The sequence below is a fragment of the Mesoplodon densirostris genome, chromosome 6 (genome assembly GCF_025265405.1).
Source record: "Mesoplodon densirostris isolate mMesDen1 chromosome 6, mMesDen1 primary haplotype, whole genome shotgun sequence".
NCBI classification, from domain to species: domain Eukaryota; kingdom Metazoa; phylum Chordata; class Mammalia; order Artiodactyla; family Ziphiidae; genus Mesoplodon; species Mesoplodon densirostris.
In genome coordinates, this window is record NC_082666.1 from 63322435 (window position 1) to 63345171 (window position 22737).

General features: G+C 36.6%; 1 protein-coding gene across 6 annotated transcripts in view; it reads left to right on the forward strand.

Moving 5' to 3' along the window:
- Positions 1–22737, forward strand: part of NFIB (nuclear factor I B) — a 233444-nt gene that overhangs the window by 186991 nt on the left and 23716 nt on the right. For 3 of the 6 annotated variants that reach the window (XM_060100741.1, XM_060100739.1, XM_060100740.1), the window contains exons 7-8: positions 10092–10226; positions 14304–14488. In XM_060100741.1, the coding sequence (XP_059956724.1) occupies positions 10092–10226; positions 14304–14488 (320 nt within the window). Of the gene's footprint in view, positions 1–10091; positions 10227–14303; positions 14489–18545; positions 18712–21777; positions 21861–22737 lie in introns of all 6 variants that reach the window. The other 3 variants (XM_060100738.1, XM_060100736.1, XM_060100737.1) reach the window with 2 other exon arrangements.

Below are 22737 nucleotides of genomic sequence, written 5' to 3' on the forward strand. Positions count from 1 at the left end.
GTGAGGCATTTCCTTCTTAAAGCATAATGTCTGGCACAGTATTAAGATCCGGTGTTGTCCACCCATCACTGGGAGCTATTTATAATATTCTATGGACCTACAGGCAGTATTTTTTCTCCAAATATGTATTTTACTATTTTTTATTATAAAAGTAAAACTTATTTGTGAGGGATTTGAAAAACAAGTTGTCAAATATAAACAAGAAAATAAAAGTCACCTGTAATTCTATCACATGGAGATAACTCATGTTAATATTTGGATATATTATATGCCAGTCTATTTTCTATATATATTTTTTTCTATGCATATCCTATGTATTCTATGTCAAGTAAAATTTTTGCACTAAATTGGGCTTATACAATATATGCTATTTTGTAAATTCTTTTCTGTTTTTTTTTTTTGGTCTTTTATTTATAATATAATAGCATGTTACCATGTCATTCAATTTCCACTTTATAATGCTGCATAGTATGCCACCCTTTGGCTATACTATACAGTTTTGAAGGTCTGCTTTACTTGTGGATGTTTAGATAGTTTCCAAGTTTTTGTATAGTTAATAAAGATGCAATGAACATCGTTGCATACAAATCTTTGTACTTAAATCTGATCATTTTGTTCCTGTCTAGTTCTATTCATTGTCCCCCGTACCTGGCATATTGTCTGGCACTAAGTCACCGAATACATAGATGCTCAATGAAATTTTGTTAAAGGAATAAATACATTCCTACTGTAGATTTCCTGAGTTAAATATTATGTCCATTTCTAAGACTTTAGATAAATATTGGCACAAAATCTGGAAAGGTCTTATCAATTTATATTCTCACTAGCAGTGCCTAAGTGGTTTGTTTAACTCCACCGTCATATCCATACTACTTAGACACAGCACATGGCTCTATAAGCAATTTTGAAGCATGTCCTCTGAAATATATTTAAAGAACAGTGAATCTATGGCCTTGTGACTCTACCTATGCACCTCATTTCTATCATTTATATTTCATTTAAACCATTGGGCATCACAGTACATCTTTTCTTGCCAGGAGCTGAGAGAGCCCCATTTTATTGTGAAGGAAATGGGGAAATGGAGAGGGTACCTCAGGGAATATGCAAAGCTTGCAAGTAAGGACACCTACTTGGTCTCTCTCCTTTCTTGTCCTACAGACTCACTCCCTTGGGGCACTTCCCCACATAGGTCCCTTTTTTTTTTTTTTAACATCTTTATTGGAGTATAATTGCTTTACAATGGTGTGTTAGTTTCTGCTTTATAACAAAGTGAATCAGCTATACATATACGTATATCCCCATATCTCCTCCCTCTTGCGTCTCCCTCCCACCCTCCCTATCCCACCCTTCTAGGTGGTCACAAAGCACCAAGCTGATCTATCTGTGCTATGCAGCTGCTTCCCACTAGCTATTTTACATTTGGTAGTGTGTATATGTCCATGCTACTCTCTCACTTCGTCCCAGCTTACCCTTCCCCCTCCCCGTGTCCTCAGGTCCATTCTCTATGTCTGCATCTTTATTCCTGTCCTGCCCCTAGGCTCTTCAGAACCTTTTTTTTTTTTTTTAAGATTCCGTATATATGTGTTAGCATACGGTATTTGTTTTTCTCTTTCTGACTTACTTCACAATGTATGACAGTCTCTAGGTCCATCCACCTCACTACAAATGACCCAATTTCATTTCTTTTTATGGCTGAGTAATATTCCATTGTATATATGTGCCACATCTTTATCCATTCATCTGTCGATGGACACTTAGGTTGCTTCCATGTCCTGGCTATTGTAAATAGGACTGCAATGAACATTGTGGTACCTGACTCTTTTTAAATTATGGTTTTCTCAGGGTATATGCCCAGTAGTGAGATTGCTGGGTCATATGGTAGTTCTATTTTTAGTTTTTTAAGGAACCTCCATACTGTTCTCCACAGTGGCTGTATCCCCACATGGGTCCTTTATCTACAGGTAAAACTTAGGAAAGTAAGGATCAGTATGGTTCCCCACAGGGAAACAATAGAAATAAATCCATCAAAGCTCTGGGCCGGGATCTTCTGTGCTTGGTAATTGCAGTATTTTACATTACATTTATACAGTTATAAATAACCTCTCCTCTAAACTTTCCTCTCCTGCACACAATTTACCCCGAGGCAAAAACAGAGGAAGAGAAGCCTGGGTCTCTTTCAGTGCTCAGTTGGCAGAGTCATCCTCCCTGCCTTCTCCTTGTCCTCTGGGCACAGGGCCCAAGCTGTTTCCCTGTCTCAGGACTGACTCCGGATTTATGGCCTGAAGTAAAAGGATCACATTTCCAGCTCCTGAACTCACCCCACACACCAGCTTTAGTAGCCTCTCATTTATTATCTCATGTATTATAAAGAGCATTATTATTTTATACAGATGGGTCATTCCTTTTTCATGTTGTCATCCAGCTTTCACCCCAACATTTTAATGGAAAGCAGAAATTCCCCAGTTTAGCTAACGTTCACTTGTCAGTCTGTTTTGTGTTGCTTGACAGAGTTTCAATGGAGTAACGGGCATGTTAACCACGTTTGCCTTCTTCCAATGGGTTTGGTCTCTGAAGAGCTTTTCTGTATCCAGAGTTTTTGTAAATCTATAAAGCTCTTTAAAATCTAGAGAAGTCTAAAACCTGTAAAAAATAAAGAAACTTGGAAAACTGTGAGGGGTATTAAGTTAGTAAGACTTGTCAATATAATAAAATCTTGTCAAATCCTAGGCACTGGACTCCCTAAGCTAAATGTTCCCACATATGCACTTTTCTTCTTTGATCTGTATCATGCTCATACCAAAGGACCAAAGTTTCATTGCACCTTGAGTTTTCTTCTGCAAAAAAAAGAATCCTGTATCATCTGCTCAGCAGCTTGATAATGTAAAAAATAAGGAAGACATTTTTAACAATGATTATAGCTTTATAAGTACCTCATAATAAAATATACCTTAACATTAAATACTGGAAAATAAGAGAAGTCGGCAAGTGGTGATTTGTATCAAAAGGGTTCTTTTAGACTTGTTTACAAGTATGACATGTAAATAAGAAAGACAACTTAGGAAGATGTAAAAGGATTGGAATTTTAAAAGATTTTGAGGCAATTTGCTTCTTTGTTAACTAGATAGAAATATGTTTTTCTAAATCATAGGAATGGCACAGTTAATATATTTTAAGTTAGTGTTATGCTATGCTGAAAAGAACAGCTTCATAGAAATTCAAGAATTCTTGTGTGTTCTTACAAAATTGACTTCAAATAGTTGTAAACTGTAAGTGTCATGTAGGGAAGAAGAAAAGGAATTTTTTTTAAAAGAAAATGATGTGTTTTCTACATAGGCGATAGAAATTCGATTTGTAACCTTAATCCACTGAAGCATATTGGAAAGGCTAACATATTGCTCTCCTATATGTGAAAAAGGAGCAGGTGCCCCAGACAGGCAGGTGTTGAGGTAACTGTTGGAGCTTGCCCTAGATCACTAGTTGACTTCAGTGAAGTTCTACTAACAGGTGGCTAACTGATTGGAGTGTCATGTGACATTTATCCCGGGAGCGACTTGGATGACAGGTTGCTACAGACTGAGGAAGGGGTCTTTGCTTTGATGAAGAAATTGCCAAAACTCATGTCTCATTAGTGTTTCCTAAGGTTCTTTGGAAGTGAACAACAGTTTAATTAAGGGCTGACGTAAACACGTTTCTGCACACTTTCCCTGCAGCATTTTATCACATTAGAATTGATCAAAATTGTTGCCTTGGGCTGACTTGAACAGATATACATCTGGAGCGCCATTTGTGCAAGCTGCCGACTAGTCGAGTGCATACGCTGTGTTTCACAGCAAGGCTCTTCCTTTGTAGATGAAATTACGTTGTTGGGAGATGAGTTGATCTAACTCTTTATTTGCTTAAGCCTTTATCTCTTTGAAGTGTTGCGGTGAAATGAATGATGCATCAGGGCTTAGGATATAGGTATGTCAGAGTGCCAAAAAAACTTACAGTATGACTAGTAAAAATTCTGTGATAACTTGCTTTTGCAAAATACTTATTTAAAGGCATGCTTAAGTCTAAATGGACTGACTTATATAAGTAACCTACATGAACTTTTTCTTACATGGTAGTTTTCTATTATGTATTTAACTACGCAATTGGTTTCTAAAGCCATAGCTAATTGTCCAATTATAAATCTAAACATGGGTGTAGACACTGAAGGCGAGCACCATCAATGTGAATCTCCTTTAAAAAGACAGTGTCTCTAATTTTTTGCCATTAAGAAGAATCCTTTCTATAATCCAGTATTATCACACTTGCAATTATTTAATGAATTTTTGTATTTAATGTCTGTCCTCTCTGCTGAACTGTAAGCATCACCAGGACACGGAGCAGGTTGTCTTGTTTAACATCTTGAACTTGATGCCTTTCCTTAGTTTCTCACACTTATTAGAAGCTCAGTGACTGATTTTGTATTCTCTCTTTGCTTTACATTCAGTTCCTTCTCGTCTGGTGGTATCTATTCATGCATCATACATTTTAAGATAGACTCACTGTGGTAACTTCACTCATCCTACGCTACTGGTTATCATTCCCCCAGATAGCTTCTTTCACATGCAAGAGATTCTAAAATAAACTGCCTAGACACAGTGTCTGCTCCACTTCTTCTACCTTCTTTTAATCCTAGATTTTAAAAAATTCTTTTCCTGAGTAGCATGATCTTGTCCTCCACATTTTTTTTTGTGCCCTTGATAAAATCATCTTCTGTAGGAGGTAAGCCATTAGTCAACTTTTTTAAGCATAAATATAGGCATGCTGTGGATATAACAAGTACAAAATAATAATGAAAAAAAATCAAATAATATAAGACACAATCATAAGATCATTAAGGAAATCTAGACCACCAAAATTCTTTAGGAGGGATTACTTAAAGAGAAAGTAAATCAAGTTGGTTCAGTGGTTAAAATATTGTTCTATAAATGGAATAAGAGGGCAGAAAAACAATTTTCTAGCCCAAGGGACTATCCTATGCTAGGAAAGGCACAGAGTTAGAAGCACATCCCTTCTGGCCCCCCTTCTCCTCCAGGAGGCCATAAACAAATGAGCTTAAAGTTTAAATAAAATAGAATGATAAGGAAAGATTAAAGTAAAAATGTGGTACCATGCTAGATGTTAGAATGAAGAAGGTATCGTCTGAAGGAGATGATTCCAACTACTGTTTTTATGATGAACCACGATGAGGAATGTTTAAGAAAGAGAAGAGACAGGAAATTCTTGATTTAACTATTTAATCAAATGGGCCGAGTTGGGGAATGGAAAAAAAATAGAGCTTTTGGAAAGTTTTCCCTTTGGCAGTCAATTCATTTATATAGTGCTGCTTTCCAAATCACATTTAAATTTCTTTGCCTGGTTTCAAGCCCTCACTGTCCTCTGCTTCCCTCTCCTCCACCACCAGCAGCTCCTGCCTCCTTCCCACCAGTAAAAACACCAGCTAATCCTTTTCTTATCATCTGGCTTCTCTCTTCAACTTCTTTATTTCATGTATTACTCAACTTATGCATTAATAGTATCTATTATTATTCAACTTATTGTATATTTATATATTATTCAGCTTTATTATTATTCAACTTATTTTCAACGTAATCCTTTTATGTATGATTCTTCCTGCTTGAAGGACATTAGATTGTGAAAAGCATGACATTTGTTTTTCTCCACAGAAAGGTCACGTAAAAACATCTTTCCTATATATCCACTCCTCAAACATGTTTCTTCTGTAACATACTAGAGCATTAAAAATAGCAACGATATCATTTTTCAGTTTGGCATGAGGTCTGCTGGAGTTCAGACGTTCAAAATAAAATTAAAATAAAAACAATGTGAGCTTGATTCATGCTTAAAATGCAATAGCTAAGAACTCTTACCCTTATTTCTCCCAGATAATTAACCTTTTATTTTTATTCCCTCTTCAGGCCAGAGTTTTTTTTTTCTTTGTGAGGGAGTAGGGGGTTCATTTTGTGTCACCTTAAGTACTTAGTGCCTTGTACAGGCTGTATAGCAGTATATTTTTATTGATTAATGAGCCCAAGTTTAATTTCACGTAGTGGGAAAACAAAGGCAGTTAAGCCTACTTTCTAATACTTCCATTCTATATCTGTTTCTTAAAAAAACTGTTTCTATGGACAGTGGACCTTCCCATTCTTATTTTTACTTACTTTAAGCTAATTTTGTTGTTTAAAAAGAAGGCAGTTTATGGTCCCTTTTACAATTTGAAGAGTGAATTTTATTTTGTTTCTGCAATGTTGGCCTCTATAATTCCCCTGTGTGTTTTGAACATGAAGGTACCATTATTATTCAGTGTATGCCTAAAGAGAACTAGAAAATAAATGGACCTGTAATAATTACCCAGTAAAGCCAAGTGTATCATTTTGACTAAGAAATTGCAAAGGCTTCGTTTCTCAAAAACTACATAATCACCTATATTGTTGAATTTCTCTGTACAAACACCCCTGATTTATATGCCCTTTATGAAAAGAGGCTCATGTGAATTCGCCTGGGTTTAATGAAAATTCTGAAATAGTTGTAGTAGTTGCAATAGCCTTGGTTGATCTTCTCCAGAAATGACATAACTAGAATGACACTCATTCTGCTTCCCAAACTCTGGTCATATTTAATTGTTTTTAAATGATGTATAGTATATGCTTTATTACTTATACTGTGGAGTCTTTAGGAACTCATTTACCCACGTTAATTTAATTCAAAATTTATATTGAAGCACAAGTAAAGCATAAGAGTGTCGATAGAAACTTATCAGTTTCATTTTCTAAGAGTTAATTTTAAATTAAAAATTTGGAATGGAAACTTATTACATCATCTATAAAGTGAGGGATGTTATAGAGGTTCTTTCCACCTCTAACAATCTATATGTCTGTGATTAACTTGCAGCAGGCCAAAACCTATATTTGTGTATTACCTTTTTTAAAAGAAAAATAAAATTATTTATTTAATTTATTTATGTGTTGCTGCACATGGGCTTTCTCTAGTTGTGTTGCATGGGCTTCTCATTGCGGTGGCTTCTCTTGTTGCTATGGGCTCTAGGCACACGGGCTTCAGTAGTTGTGGCGCACTGGATTAGTTGCTCCGCCACATGTGGGATTTTCCCGCACCAGTGCTCGAACCCGTGTGCCCTGCATTGGCAGGTGGATTTCTTAACCACTGCGCCACCATGGAAGGCCCTGTGTATTACCTTTTAAAATCACATAGCTCTTAAGTGGAGTCAAATATTATTTTTGGCATTTTTAAGGTAACTTAGCTGAAATGAACTTCCTTTGTCTAATTTTTAAATGGTTTAAAAAGTTTCTTTTTTTTTATGTAGCAGCATTCGTTGCTGTGGTTTTGTTAGTAAAAGTTTCTTTCCTTTTTTTTTTTTTTTTCTTTTTGAGAAAGATAAAGGAAATGGTACACTGACTCATCAAAGTTCTGATAGGCTAGTGACAGACAGTTAGTCACAAATTGTAGCTTACGGCTACAAGTACGCCTGTCATTTTTTTGTAGACTATGATGTCTACTGTGATTACAGTAGCATATGTATTCTTTACATGCCAGTGTGCTGAAAACATATATTTAATTTTATTGGATGCCTTTACCAGAGCTTAGGTAATTTTTTAAATGGTAAAACAGTGATAACTAGTTTCTTATATTAATAGCACCATGAAGTTTTTTTCTCATGTCAAAAAAAAGTTCTTAATTAAAAATGCAAATTGTGTATATATATTTTATGTGTGATAAAGTCTTGGGGTTGGGCTTCGTTGGTGGCGCAGTGGTTGAGAGTCCACCTGCCGATGCAGGGGACACGGGTTCGTGCCCCAGTCCGGGAAGATCCCACATGCTGCGGAGCGGCTGGGCCGGTGAGCCATGGCCGCTGAGCCTGCGCGTCCGGAGCCTGTGCTCCGCAACGGCAGAGGCCACAGCAGTGAGAGGCCCGCGTACCGCAAAAAAAAAAAAAAAGTCTTGGGGTATTTTTCTTTTAATAAAATTTTCTCCTTTTATGAGGAGAAATATGAAAATATTTCTTAAACTGAAATATTTATAGGTGAAATTATATGATGCCTGGGATTTGCTTCAAAGTAATGAAGGAGGAGGGAGTATAGATGGTGTAAAGATGAAATAATTGAATAATTGAAGAAGCTGAGTGTTGAGTACTGGAGAAGAATCCATTATTATTCTGTCTACCTATGTATATATTTAAAGTTTTTGATAATAGAAATCTAAACTTCATGGCTCATGTGATTTTTGGAACATTTTACTATACATTTATAAACCTCTGTAAAAATCAGCATTACTTTAGGTGTTGGAAAAAGGGCACATCTCTCCTTACCAAATGGAGTTCCCTCCTGAATTCCATATTCCAACTAGCTGTATGGTACAGTCTCATGGTCACCCAAGATGATGACTTTCTAAATTAGTTATTTATTGAATTGGGTTAATTCTGTTGAGATATCTATTATTGCATTAGCTCTATCTCTACTCTTATTTCAAGTCTCATATCTGTCTTTTGGCAGTATTAAATATTTGTGGGATGATTGAATGAATGAAGCCCTGAATACTTCTCCTGTCACAGCACTTTTTATAATTCCTTTTTAACTTGTCTGTATCCCCTGTCTAGATTTCAAGTTTTACAGAGGCTGAAGCCAAATCTAGGTCACAGTTGTGTCCCCAGTATCTAGCGCAGTGTCTGGCCTACACTAGACCTTCAGTAAATATCTATGGAATGAATGTAGTAATTAATCTTCTTAAGTGGTATCCAGGATTACTGTCTTTATTTCAGCTAATTCATCCTCCATGCAGTTTCTGGAGGGATTGCTCTACACAGCAAATATGATCCTATTTTGCCCATCAATAGTGTTTTCTTATCAGGGTAAGCATTCAGACATTTATACATGAAATCGGAGACCCCTCACTGTGTGGGTCCTGCCAGCTGTTCGCTCCCTCTCTCATCTTTGTATTTCACCACTCCACAGACTATGTGTAGTACTTACATATTTTATGCCCCCCTCCTTTGGAACATTTCCTCCTTCTGGGAATGTCACCCCCATCCATGTTTTAAACATGGTGTCACTGGGGGCACCATCCTTAACCTGGGGAAGCTGAGGTGATCACTGCCCCTGTGCAGTGAGGCTGGAGAAGTAGCAGCAAATACCATAGCACCTCTGCTCTCAACACACTTTCTCCTTCTCAACTGTTGACAACCATTTTCTTCTTACCATTTTTCTCTTCGCTGACCGTGAATATCCCTACAGCAGCAATTACTTTTTTATTTTTTGTAACATCCTCCCTTTACCTGGCAAATAGAGGAACCCAATAAATATTTGCAGAATGAACAAATTAAGGAATGTCTTTTTTGCTAAACAAGTAATGAGTTTTCCATAAAAGATGTTAAATCAGTGATAGATTATACTTACCAGCATACTCAAGGGTTGCTTTTCACATTTGAACCAGGTTTTCTCTATTTTTTCAGTCGGTCAAAAGACAAACCCCTGAACTGTATACATTTAAGAATGAAATGCTGAGGTTAAAAAAGACCTTGAGGGGCTTCCCTGGTGGCGCAGTGGTTAAGAGTCCGCCTGCCGATGCAGGGGACACAGGTTCGTGCCCCGGTCCGGGAAGATCCCACATGCCTTGGAGCGGCTGGGCCCGTGAGCCATGGCTGCTGAGCCTGCGCGTCTGGAGCCTGTGCTCCGCAACGGGAGAGGCCACAGCAGTGAGAGGCCCGCATACCGCAAAAAAAAAAAAAAAAAAAAAGACCTTGATGTGAACCAAGGGACCGAGGGAAACGTGATGCTTAGTTGTTCAGAAGTTCAAAATTTATTTAGTGGTCAGAATAATTCCGATGATACTGTTAATGAAGCCTTGGGTTAGCTTCAGTGGAGATTGTTTCTGACAGATATTTCAAAGCTCCAACGTAGCTGGGTCTTTGACCCCAGTATGTATTTTGTAAAAGAGCAAAAAGTACAAAAATTGTAAAATGTTGGGAAATGAGATCTCTTACTAGGTTGATGTGAATCTTGTAGCTTAAGAAAGTTGTAAAGCTTGGGCTTTCCTCTCTTTCTTTGCAGATATGTCTTCTCCGACTACTATGAAGAAGCCTGAAAAGCCATTGTTCAGCTCTACATCTCCACAAGATTCCTCCCCAAGATTGAGCACTTTCCCCCAGCACCACCATCCCGGAATACCTGGAGTTGCACACAGTGGTAAGGAGTTTCAAGCGTAGAAGAGAAACCTCCCTCTTGTTTGCAGAGCCTAAACCCTCAAGGATGGATCAAGACTCTATCCTTATAGCTAAGGTGACCTATTTTCTCAACCAAAGAGGGAGAGTCGTAATCTGATCCAAAAAATTTTTATTAATATATGAGGAAAAATTTTAAAGCCATACAATTAAATAGCATCTACCTAATGTATTTTTTAATTGCCTGTATTGGAAAGATTACAATCACAAAAAATAAGAAAATATATAGTTATCTTAACAGTAGCTTCCAGGTTGGTCCTAATTTTATATATTTTACTAAGAGAAAGATGGAGTTTCAAGTATGCTGCTGAGTTAGAGTATTTCCAGCAGCATTGATATATAGACACTATTTCCATAGATACTATTTCCTCTACAGAAATCAATATTTTAGCTACTTATTTGGGAGTAAAATTAATTATTTTTATTTCATTTCATTCAATAATTACAATTATTTCATATACATAAATCCTTCCTGTGGGCTAGTACATATGGTATTATGTTTAATATCATAATTTAAATAGGAAAAGAATCCAATATTTCACATTTATACTTTGAGGAACAATTAATGTTAAATCCTCTTTCAAAGTTAAAAATGAGATATAATTCATAAGCAATACTCCATACTTCTTACCTATTGCTCTTAAACCCTAGAGAGGAGTAGTCTGAATTTTAGGTGGAGAAAGTTTATTATATAAAAAAATATATGTTTATAGTGATACTCTTATTGCTTTAAATTTATGGTGAGACAACTCTTTATTCTTCAAAAAAACTGAATCTAGTTTTTAAACCTTTATTCAAGGGATATGACATCTGTTTATAATAAAGTTCTTAGCTTTGGTCTATAAATATATATTGATATGTATTGTCCCTATACTTAAAAATGCATGGCCTTCAATGCTATCATTAAGACAATTATAAAATTAAGAGAAGAATATACAAGTCAGCTGTGGTATATAAAATTTTTTACATTTATTTATTGTACTGCTAAGATAGATGAAAAAAATCAGTAACTATTTCATACATTTGTAATGTTGAGTATTTGGGCAAAATTAACTTAGAAGTCAAATCACCCATTTATTATGATATCTGATTAAAGTGTTCATATTTCTAATATTTGGAAAAATTCAACAGTACATTTTTACATAATAAACCATGAGAGATCTAGGTAAGCCTTCCACCTTTGTCCTTTACCATATATATGTTCAATATGTAATATATTAGGGCCTGTGGCAGACACCTTATCATGAGAAACAGTTTCTCTCCTTAAAGAGCTCATGGCATAGTGGGGAGAGAGAAGGACCATATCATCAGCCAGGCATCGAATATGAACAGGGTTACATCCTTGGAGGAGGATTAGATGCCTGGAAGAGGTGTGTTCTCAACTGAAGTTTGAAGAATGAGTTCACCACAGGAAGGAACAAGCCAGGGGGGGCGGTCATTTCAGGCAGAGGGGACAGCGTGTATCAATGCAGTAGAGGTCACTGCAGCAAGGAACTGCCATATGTTGAAGGATCCGCAAATGTTGAAATGTGCCCTGAATAGGAGAGAGTGGCCAGAGATGAGGCCAAAGAAGTGGAGCAAGACTGGGTCTTAAAGCACTTGAGGTCTGTACAAACCTGTGAAGTTGTTGGGATTTTATTATTGAAGCAGTAGGGAGCCATTGAAAGATCCTTAGCAGAGAAGTTCCATGATTTAAATGATATTTTTTTAAAAAAATTATTAATTTGAGACTATACAAGATATATTGGAAGGAACAAGACTGGAGGAAAGAAGGCAATTAGGAAGACTTTGTAATATCTAGGCAAGGAATACATAAATGTACATGTATGCATGCATGTATGTATGAATTCTTTCATAATGAAGGGAAACATTTTTTGCCTTGTAGTTTGCTTTTCTTTCTTTAAAGGACAAGAATGACTTTTATTGGTAAAGTAGCCATTTTTACTTTCATTGGGAATTCTGCATTCTATCTAGTTTGTATCAGGCCAGCCAGAGCTTATTTGAGCATAAGTACTTGGGAGCCCAGAGATTTGAGCTCTGATTTGCTATGTACCAGTTCAGATCAAAAGAGATCTCTTCCAAAACTACTGATGCCAAATGATCTTAAAGCCCAGAGGACCCATGATGAGCTATGTATATATCCTCCAAGGGTTTGTGTACAGATATAAGTAAAGACCGTGGTTAAATTGAGCTGAGATTAAGAGCACTTCAACACTAAGTCAAAAGATGTGCAATTTAATTTAGGCGTTGGCATTTTCTTAAATTACACATTCAAGTGTGTATACTTCTTAAATAAAGTAGTATTTCAACAAGGAGTTTTGTTTTAAGAAATATGTAATTGTTCTCTGAAATGCATCCCTTTGATGGAGGATGCTCAAACTTCAGTGTGTGCAAAGGTTACATGGAGCACTTGTTTAAAATACACTTTCTGGTGCCTCACTCCTGGAGGTCCTCATCTAGTAGGTCTGTGGTTAGGCCCAGGAATCTGTACTGTAGCAACAATCCAGAGGATTCTGAGTTCCCTGGACATTCAGGGAGCAGAGTTGTGACCATAAAACTGAGTTTATGATTCTTCTATGATGTACATTTTAAATTTCTTGTATCTTCTGAAAAAGCTTTCTTTGGGGAAGATAAGGAATATCCCTTAAGGGCAATTTTTTTTTGTACATAATTACAAAGCTGGAAATAAGTCATTCCAGATGATTTTCATTTATAGGTCATGGAAGGAATTTATTTTTCATATTGTTTGCTACATTGTCTCATAAAACACTAAACATTTATCATATAAATTTCCTATGATCTGGATCAAAATAGTAAATAGAAATAGACAGAAGGGCCTCCCTGGTGGCGCAAGTGGTTGAGAGTCCGCCTGCCGATGCAGGGGATACGGGTTCGTGCCCCGGTCTGGGAGGATCCCATATGCCGCGGAGCAGCTGGGCCCGTGAGCCATGGCCGCTGAGCCTGCGCGTCCGGAGCCTGCGCGTCCGGAGCCTGTGCTCCGCAACGGGGGAGGCCACAACAGTGAGAGGCCCGCATACCGCAAAAAAAAAAAAAAGAAATAGACAGTTAATCTTCACTTCTATATATACTGGTTGATACTCTTAAATTGTACTTATGTAAAGTACAAATTTAACATTATGGAGATAATGATTGTGCAATTGTATTCTTTCCCCATTTTTAAACTTAAGCATTATATTTTAAAAACTAAATAATAAATTATGATCACACTAATTTTGAAAAATTACAGTAAAATTAAACATTATGTATATCACATATGTTTTGTACATTATTTCTCTTTATAAAATATGTGATTTATGGGTAAGTTAATATGCCTATATGAAAGTTTAAATTTGCATTTCTGAGGGTTTTGTTCTTGGTCTTATCTCAATAATGTCTTTTGAGCTACATGTAGTAAAAGTTAGAGTAGGAAGAAAATAGAACTCTTTTGGTTTTAAAAGGAACCTTTTCATTAAAAAAAAGAGTTCCCAGGTTTATGTTCAAATATTCCAAAGCATTTATACAATGATCAGGTAATTATTCAGGACATTACTAATTATTGGCTTCCCTTCTAAATAATGCAAAATATTTACTTAAAAGTGGAGTACACTTCTGTTTTGAATTTTGGTAGAAAATGTGTGGGTCCCCTGCCCTCTACTTAATGCTGTGACTTGGTCTGTACTTAGGAGACAAAGACTTTTTAATCAAAGAATGTGTTCTGATGGGAAATAACTTTGCTGAAAGAAATACTTTATGAATTATTGGCTTAACCTATAAAAGAGAACCTTCTTTTTTTTAAACCATTCATAGATCTAGAAAGCAAGATTGTTCATTCCCTAGACTGGTGGTGATATCTGTGTGGGCTTAGCAGCCCTGGCATAGAGGATAATAGTAAAAGACTAGCTTATTTTAAGAGAGTTTGGTTAAATCAGAGGGAGGAAATGAAGAGCCTTCGGTTGTATAGTTTCCCAGGATTCTGTAGGATTGGGACGGAGCAGTATGGCCAACAGCTAATGAGTCCTCTTTCCTTTCCTGTCTCCTGCAGTCATCTCAACTCGGACTCCACCTCCACCCTCACCGTTGCCATTTCCAACACAAGCTATTCTCCCTCCAGCCCCATCGAGCTACTTCTCTCATCCAACAATCAGATATCCTCCCCACCTGAATCCTCAGGATACTCTGAAGAACTATGTACCTTCTTATGACCCATCCAGTCCGCAAACCAGCCAGGTAAAAATGAGAGAGAACATATAATTAAAGCACAGGTCTAACGGTAAGCCCTGAAGCTTACTTAGACAGTGTGTCTGGCAGAACAGCAAGCTTTTGAAATCCATCTTCAGGAAGTTTCTTGGTGACTCACTAAGTTTTTATTGAAAGGTGGCTGAATGACAGGTAGGAAGTGTGTTGCCCCAAAAGAAGGGGCACATTTGTGAAGATGTTCTTGGTTTTGGGATTTTCATTGAGTGAAGAGAAAGTTAATGCAGAAGGTCCACTGACAAAAATGTTCTGAGCTGGAGTTCACACCTCTGAAATACCTGGTTTGACACAGAGACAAAGTGCTTATTTCAGGCAGAAGCGAAGTATGAGCTAAAATAAACACACACAAAAGACCTTACAGTTGTATTTATAGACCAACTATTAGGTATTAAAATAAGCTTTGGTAATGTAAACATTTTCAGTGTTTGATGACTACCTGAATATTCTTTGCTCAGACATGACTATGTTTCATAATGAGTGACATTACCAGAAGTCTTTTTTATTTTTTCTAATTTTTATAATGGTAAACACTGTGCAGTGGCTTTAAGGATTCTTTGTATAAGTGTAGTGAGTCATGTGCCTTCCTCATTCCCTAAACATGTGGTTTCTCCTATGGAGAGGTCACTTCATGGGGATTTGGTATAAGAGGATTTTCCACAATCAAGTAGACAGTCTGCCAAAGCTGGGTCTATCAATCATCGTAATATCAAAAATCTATAATGTAATTTCGATCTTATGGTCTGGTATTTGGCTCTGCTCTTTTACCTCCAAGACTCCTGTCCACTTCTTATCACATTTTTAACGCTCTGCGGGATTTTCATAAGTGTTCTGTCATTAATGCTGTTCATTTACTAAAATGCCAGTAAACAGTATGTGCATATTAATTTAGAATTAACAAAGAAAGATCTGAAAAAAAATCCCTTTGGTCTTAATTTAATTGTTAACATGGAGCAAAATGGTCCCTTCTGATTTTTTTTTTTTTTTTTTTTTTTTGTGAGTAACAACATATCCAGCACTATTTGGGTTACTTAAAATTAAGTTACCTGTACTTTTAGCTCCATTGACTAGTAATGCTAAACTAAGCATACTGTTCTTGAATTTTGAATTTAAAGTTAAATGATTTGTATTTTAGAAGAAAACATTCAAATGGTGTAGCACTTTTAATGACTGTAATAATAATTACTAAGTAAAACAGTAGGATCTTGGTATATCAATTTAGAAGTAGAATTTGCTGTCAGAGCATGGATTCAAAAGTCTCAGTTCCATAGAGCATTTTGCTAGACTCAGCTGGGAACAGTGCACACAAGGTCTGATTTTAATTTGTGTAGAATTTCCATGAATAACAAAGTCTAATTAAGACATCCATTAAAAGTCCTTAACGTTAATTCAGTGTGGAAAATCTTAGAGTTCCATTGGATTTTTTTTTTTTTAACTGATGTCTTAATTAGGCGCTGTTAGGGGAAAAATTATGCAAATTAAAATCAGGGCCTTAGTGTTCTGCATTTCTTTAATTATTCAGTGCTTGTTTTACGTATATTTCAATTTCTTTATAAGTTAAGAGGGCATGTTAGGTGATAATCTGCCTATATTGTTCTCAGTTTTTCTTCATATTTTCAAGGTAAAGACCCAGCTTCTGAGAAGCATCTTACTCTCATCTCAATTAAAAAAAAAAAAAAATTCCCTCTCAGGATTTTGTATAATAGGAGCAATGTACTATAAATAGGATAATCCTTTCCTAATGCTGTTCGTCTTCAGATAAGATGTCTCTCTTTTCATATCTACAATATGAAAGTTCATCTATTAACAACCTTAAAAGACAAGCTTTATAGTGTAGCTTCATCTGTTTGAACCAACAGAAAACTGAAAAGAAATAACCCTTCCATTCTTCTGACCCTGAGTTTCAGGAAAGTTGTCTATACTGGCTTGGGAATTCTTTCTTTGTCACTTTCACTTTTTTTAAATGAGAGAAACATGTTTGTTGGTTTATGTTGATTCAATTCCAATAGACAAAGCTTGCAGGGTGGGCAAGGTAATATATTTGGTGGCAGTATTTTCTTGACAATATTGTTATTTTGCTCTTCCACGCTCTCAGGTAGGTACTGTCAAACTGTTTTGGTGAACACAATATACAGAAAGGCTTTTTACCATCGAATGTACCACCAATGATAAAACATGATCACTCTTTTTTTCTTGGGGGAGATATATAAAGCAGTCTTTTGCAGTGGTCGCATAACCAAACGTTGATGGTCTTCTTTAGAAACAAATTGCTTTTTCCCTTTGAAAGGAAAACTGGGTCTTTATTATAAACTGCAGAATTGTTTTTGCAGGAACATTATATCTGCTTTGATGTTTAACTTCAACTCAAAACCAGGTAATTTGCACTTCAAAATAGGGCTCTTGATATTCACCTTTTTAGCTCTAAAAATCGGGAAAAAATGAGTACTTGTTGACCTGTTGTCAACTGTTCCTTTCCAGTATCCTCCAGGGCTGCACTGATTTTGACTGTTAAGTCGAGCAACTGAGATGCTTTGTCCTTCCCACAGCAGTTTGGAGATTAATTGCATTGTTGCTACACCGATTAGAGTGAGACAGTCATGCTATTTAATGGAATATTTTAAATAAAATTAGTCTAAGATATAACTCTCTCCTAGGTCTCCATAGGGGGAAAAAATCTGGTCAGTTTTCCTGACTTAAATACTTAATTTACTCATGATGAATATTCAGGTTATTCAAAAGTTCATTTTCTTTATAGAATAAATAATGTGGCCTCTGAGGCACCCAACTAAGACTTACTTCATGTCTCTAAGTTCTAATAGTTAAGTGTTCTTAGCTGTTTATCTTTTTCTTTAAAGAAATGTCTACTTGTAATTTATGTGCAGGCATTTAGATAAATATTCTGTTTTATTGCTTTTTTGACTTTAAAAGTGGTACAGATTATAAAGACTAAATATTTGTGGAGAACACCCTCATAGCAAATTGTTATGTACATTATGTACTGGTGAATTCCAGCATGAGCACAATTAAAAATAGCATTCTCTGTCTAGAAAAATACATTCCAGTATTTCTTCAAACAGTGTACCCTTAGAATTTTGTCTCCCACTATGGACACTATTTTTGTACTGGGGCTAAAACTCAGATAATAATATCTTTTCTATCACTGCCTAGCAGATTTTCTCTTTAATTCTCACAAGTGTCAACAATCAATGTTTTGTGTAACTCTCCATGCCCAGCAATAGAAGAGTAACTCAAAAAGCAGAGTATATTTGATTGCCCTCTGCTTCACTTCAGCACATTTTAATTTACGTTGGAAATCTTTTATTTGTAGGTGTAGGGTTGGACCTAGTTCAGCTTTTTATATCATTGTGTGGACCCTGGAATTTTAAATGTTTAAAATATCATTCTACCTGCTTATATTAGTAAATCGTCACAAGTCAAGTGGAGATTCTAGAATCGAAATTGCCTGACGTGTGGTTCTGAGCGCACCTGTGTGTGAGCAAGGGCTAGCATTTTTGTATGCCAAAGAACAGGCCTTGACTATAAATGATGGGAATTGTTGAGTTTGATGCCTCTGGTCTCCTAGAAATTCTTGTCTTCCTTGTCTCAGTGATATCATCATTTAGGTAAATTTTGTGTTCTGAAAGCCAGAAGTGACCATGAAGAGCAGATAAGATTCTAATTCTCACTAGCTCAGTAAGGACTTCTATTTTAGCCTCGGGCTCAGCATTGAAGTCTCCACTTGAGTTTTCTGTCCAACTCAGTAGAAGGATCAGTTCTACCTGGCTCTCGGGGTGTTGTAAAGATTTCTAAACCTATATCAAGTGCTTTGAAGCTGAAGACTTTCTTTTAAATGCTGCTGCTTCTTATGACTACTAACCACTGACGAGCCTCTCCGACTCAGATCTGAGAGAGCTTGTGTGGCGGTTGCACACAGCACGCGGGGTCCGCTCAGCTGAGTGTGCTGAGTGGAGTTGTTGGACGAGACGACTGCCTTTTGGAGTGTTTCACCCGGCATTCTGTTTTTGTTTTGTAGCCTAACAGCAGTGGTCAAGTAGTAGGGAAAGTGCCTGGCCATTTCACTCCTGTCTTGGCACCCTCTCCCCATCCCAGTGCAGTGCGACCTGTGACCCTGACCATGACAGATACTAAACCCATCACTACATCCACTGAAGGTGAGGCAGCTTCACCTACAGCAACCAGTAAGTATTTCTGTAGGAAATGAGAAATGTCCATCAAAGGCGCCGTTGGATATCTGATCCAAGGTGGAAAACACGGCAACTTTTCCAGCTACCCGACCCGATGGAGATTTCTCATTTATGTGGAACTAGCAGGCATGAATGTGGCCTGGCTCTCGCAAGCTCTCTCTTATCAAATTTCACTCAGTGCATCCTATTTGAAAAGGGAGAAGCTTATTTGTTTGAGTAAATAGCTATAACGTAAATAATAAGTCATGCCTGCTTGTTCAAGGTATACATTGAAAATGCACTGAATAACATAACAGTGTACAAGGTTTTTATATCACCCGAAGAGAGATTAGGTAATTGTTAGTTATTGGAGCATTCCTATAGAAATTAAGCCCTTTCACAAGGCAGGCTGAATCAGTACCTCTGTAAGATAATTGCATGTTTACATCACTGCAGGTTATGTCATTGTGAGAAACAGTCACACAATGTTGGGTGGAGAAAACATTTCAGAGCTTAGTATTAGGCACATGTAAGCTACCTGCACTTTCATTGTCTGCAACTTAAAAAAATTTTTTTGATTATTTAGCCTATTATGGTGCATCAGGTATTATGATTTTTAGCATGGCCATAACATTTTAAATGTCAGAGATTTAGCCAGTGAATTTATATAGCACATACCAATAACGCAAATGATTCCTTTGCTTCTTTGTATAGAGTGCACTCATAAGTACATAGGAGTTATTACACAGTTTTTCAATTGGCTTCATCCAAACTGCCAGCTTTTTAGAACTGGAGCTGGTGTGCACAGATTGGTAAAGTGGAATGATAAAATTCCAGTCAGGAGGAATTAGCATGCTTCTCGTCAATTATACTTATATCTTAAATCCAGAGCTTCTATTTTCATTTTTAGAACAAGAAAATCCCTGTGCTCTGGAAATTCCTGTGTGAAATTGCAGAGATTTAGAAGTACCACTGGTTCTTTCTTTCTTGGCCATTGGAAAGTGCTCTTTTTTTGTGGCCTCTGAAAGACTAGGAAGGAACCCTACAAGAAAAACGGACAATACTTGGAGTGTAAAGTGAACTCAGCATTTCTTTCTCAAAATTCATGAGGCCCCATCAAATAATAAAACCATACAAGCTTGTAATTCCCATCAGTAATCATTAATTCTCAGTAACTAGTTTGTTGATAGAGTGTCCTACACTAGTGAACACTTCCCTGAATGCACAGATGGATGACACCCAGTCAAGGAAGACTAAGAATCCTTTGTGCTACAGGTTAGCTATGTACATTACAGTCACTAAAATACTACATCCAAATTTTAAAAGTGGATGCCTTGGGCATCTTTGAGCAAACAAAGTCAACAATTTAAATAAAAGCAAATAGAAAACAAAGACTTTTAAGTAGTTGAAAGTTCCAGAAACTTCTGGTACCTACTCTTATACTGACATTAATAGATTAAATTCAAGGGAAGATCCGACAGAAAGGATCACAGCTCACCTGTGGGAGTACTGTCAGCCTGTTTGTTAATGAATTGTTCTTATACCCACATACAGGTTGATCAAAAAGAGATCTTATTTGACTTATAAAATCATAAAATATTCACAGGAATGTTTTGGTTGTATAAGGATGGCTGCATCAGTCCATTTTCCACTCCTGCACAAAAGCGATATAGTGAGTCTTTTTTCTTTCCTCTAAACAAAGTTGTCGCTGCACCTCCCCAGGTACCACTGATGAGAAATTAGCCATTGAATTCATAAATCAGAAAAATTAAGGAAAACACAGAGGCCAAGGAAACCTTTCTCGTGGTTGAAAAGAAAAAATAGCACAGGCTTGGTGTCCTCTCTCTAAGGGTGAGGCTCTTCTTCAGTGGTGTGTGTTGAATTCCAGAGGTCTGGAGATTGAATAGGGGCCACTGGCTGCTTAGGGCTGCTCTTGAGTGAGCCCTTCATTCAGGAATAACTAAAAGGTGAATTGTGAGCATCTTCACTGTTTTAAAAAGTTGACCTAAAAAAGCCTCAATCGGCGAAATGAACATGGCAGAATTAATGTATTCGTTTTAAAAACACCTTTTAAGAATTAATGTCTGGATTCCTCATTAATCTGATGGTTTTAAACCAAATATTGTAGCTTTCTTCAGACCTATAGATGTAACATAAATGATGAAAATTTAGTTTTTCTGTTTATTCTGACATGGAACAATGGGATTGCTTAGTGCTGGGAAGATACATTAGTTCTTTCCTTTGTGAAAAGGAACAAACATCTTTAGGACTAGGGAGATGTTTTCTTTGAAAAATTCGCTCTGCACCAAAAAGTACCTGTACAAAAAGTACTTGCAAGGTGAGACCATAATAATTGAAGGAGTATTCACCATATGTCAACTCCCTCTCTGGACCAATCACAAAAAATTGACTTTTTGTGCTTCTGGAAAAGAAATGATTTTTTTCAGAAACATTTCTATCAAACTTAAGAGCATTTTCACATTAAATAAAATACTGAGCTAATTCATTCTATATGATATAATAAAATAACCTTCTCCTTTATGTTAATAATATTAGATATTCTTTTTAGTAAGACTTTTCAGTAAGACATTTTTCATCCTATATCATCAAGCACATCTGCTTAAATCCCATCATTTAAAGCTTTCACTTTTTCCTGACAGACTTTCAGTCTGCTTTTACATTTAGAATCACAGGCCATCATTGATTATCCCATTATTAGACAACCAGTATCTTGTAAAAAGGTACATCTAGGAAAGGGACCCTTCTATTTAGCCAGTTCTTGGTACTCCTGCAAGACTGTAACCAGAGCATGTGTGAGATGCCCACACCAAAGGATGGGATATGGTTACTGGATAGGTTTTTGGGGAGGGGGATAAACCAGTCAACTTGAGGTCAACTGTCATTTATATCAGTGGTATTCACTCACACGAAAGAGAAGAGAAAGACATTGTGTGTGTGGTTTTTTTTTTTTTTTTTTTTTTTTGGTTGCAAGTCCCACTTCTCTGGGTTTCATTTGCGTGGACAGGGTGTTCATTTGATAGTTCGCAATTTTTATCTTTGTTTTTGTTCTTCCTTAATCAGCCTACACAGCCTCAGGCACATCTCAAGCCAATCGATATGTGGGACTAAGCCCAAGAGACCCATCCTTCCTACATCAGCAACAGGTGGGCAAGTTTCACCCAGGTGTGATGGTGTAGCCACGCTTTTGCATTGGTGCTTTTTCTCCATGCTGCCTCTCAGATCTTGACTCAGAACGGGGCTCACGGGGCTTCTGAGAAAGAAACTGATCATTTCATTTTCCAAAATATCTTCTCATTTATCCATTGTTTCTCGCCTCTCTAAACAGGGTGTCTCAAATTGGCTCAAGACCTTTTCCTTCTCTGTAGCATATTTCATAACATCCATGAATAAACAGTGTTTCAGCCAGAGTATTTTTCTGTCTTACTGGCTATTGAGAACTTACCAGCCTATACCTTCCAAAGACAAAAATTGTCAATTGATTTAAAAGCCAATTAAAGTAGGAGCACTACACAATTCACAATTTGTGTTTTTTTGAGCTCTTTCATATTTTCCAGATGTTTTACTCCTCATTTTGGTATTTTAGTCCAAGAAGATGAGTTTTGAAGCTAAAATCTCAGGCGATGCATCCTTCCTATTTTAATAGCTTTAAATTGGTTTACTGATTTCAGATGTGATAAAACACTTTTTTTGGTTCTGCTTTCTTACATCATTTATGTTTCAAGTAGCATTTTAAATTTCACATCTCATTAATGCTGTAAATTTAATGCAAATGAAGTGTTTACCCAAACTGTGAAAATATACAGCCAGGATTAATGGTAGCTTATAAACAAATTAGCCATAGTCAAAAGCGTGGACCATACAAATACAGAAATCCCACGATTCTAGTTACGGGATGACAGAAATCATTCTAAACACTTCCAAATTTAAATATATTTTATGATGCATATGTTTGCTGCTCTCAAGTTTTGATAGCAGAGCAGTTTGAAATTAACAGTGTGCAAAATATTGCGTAGGGAAAAA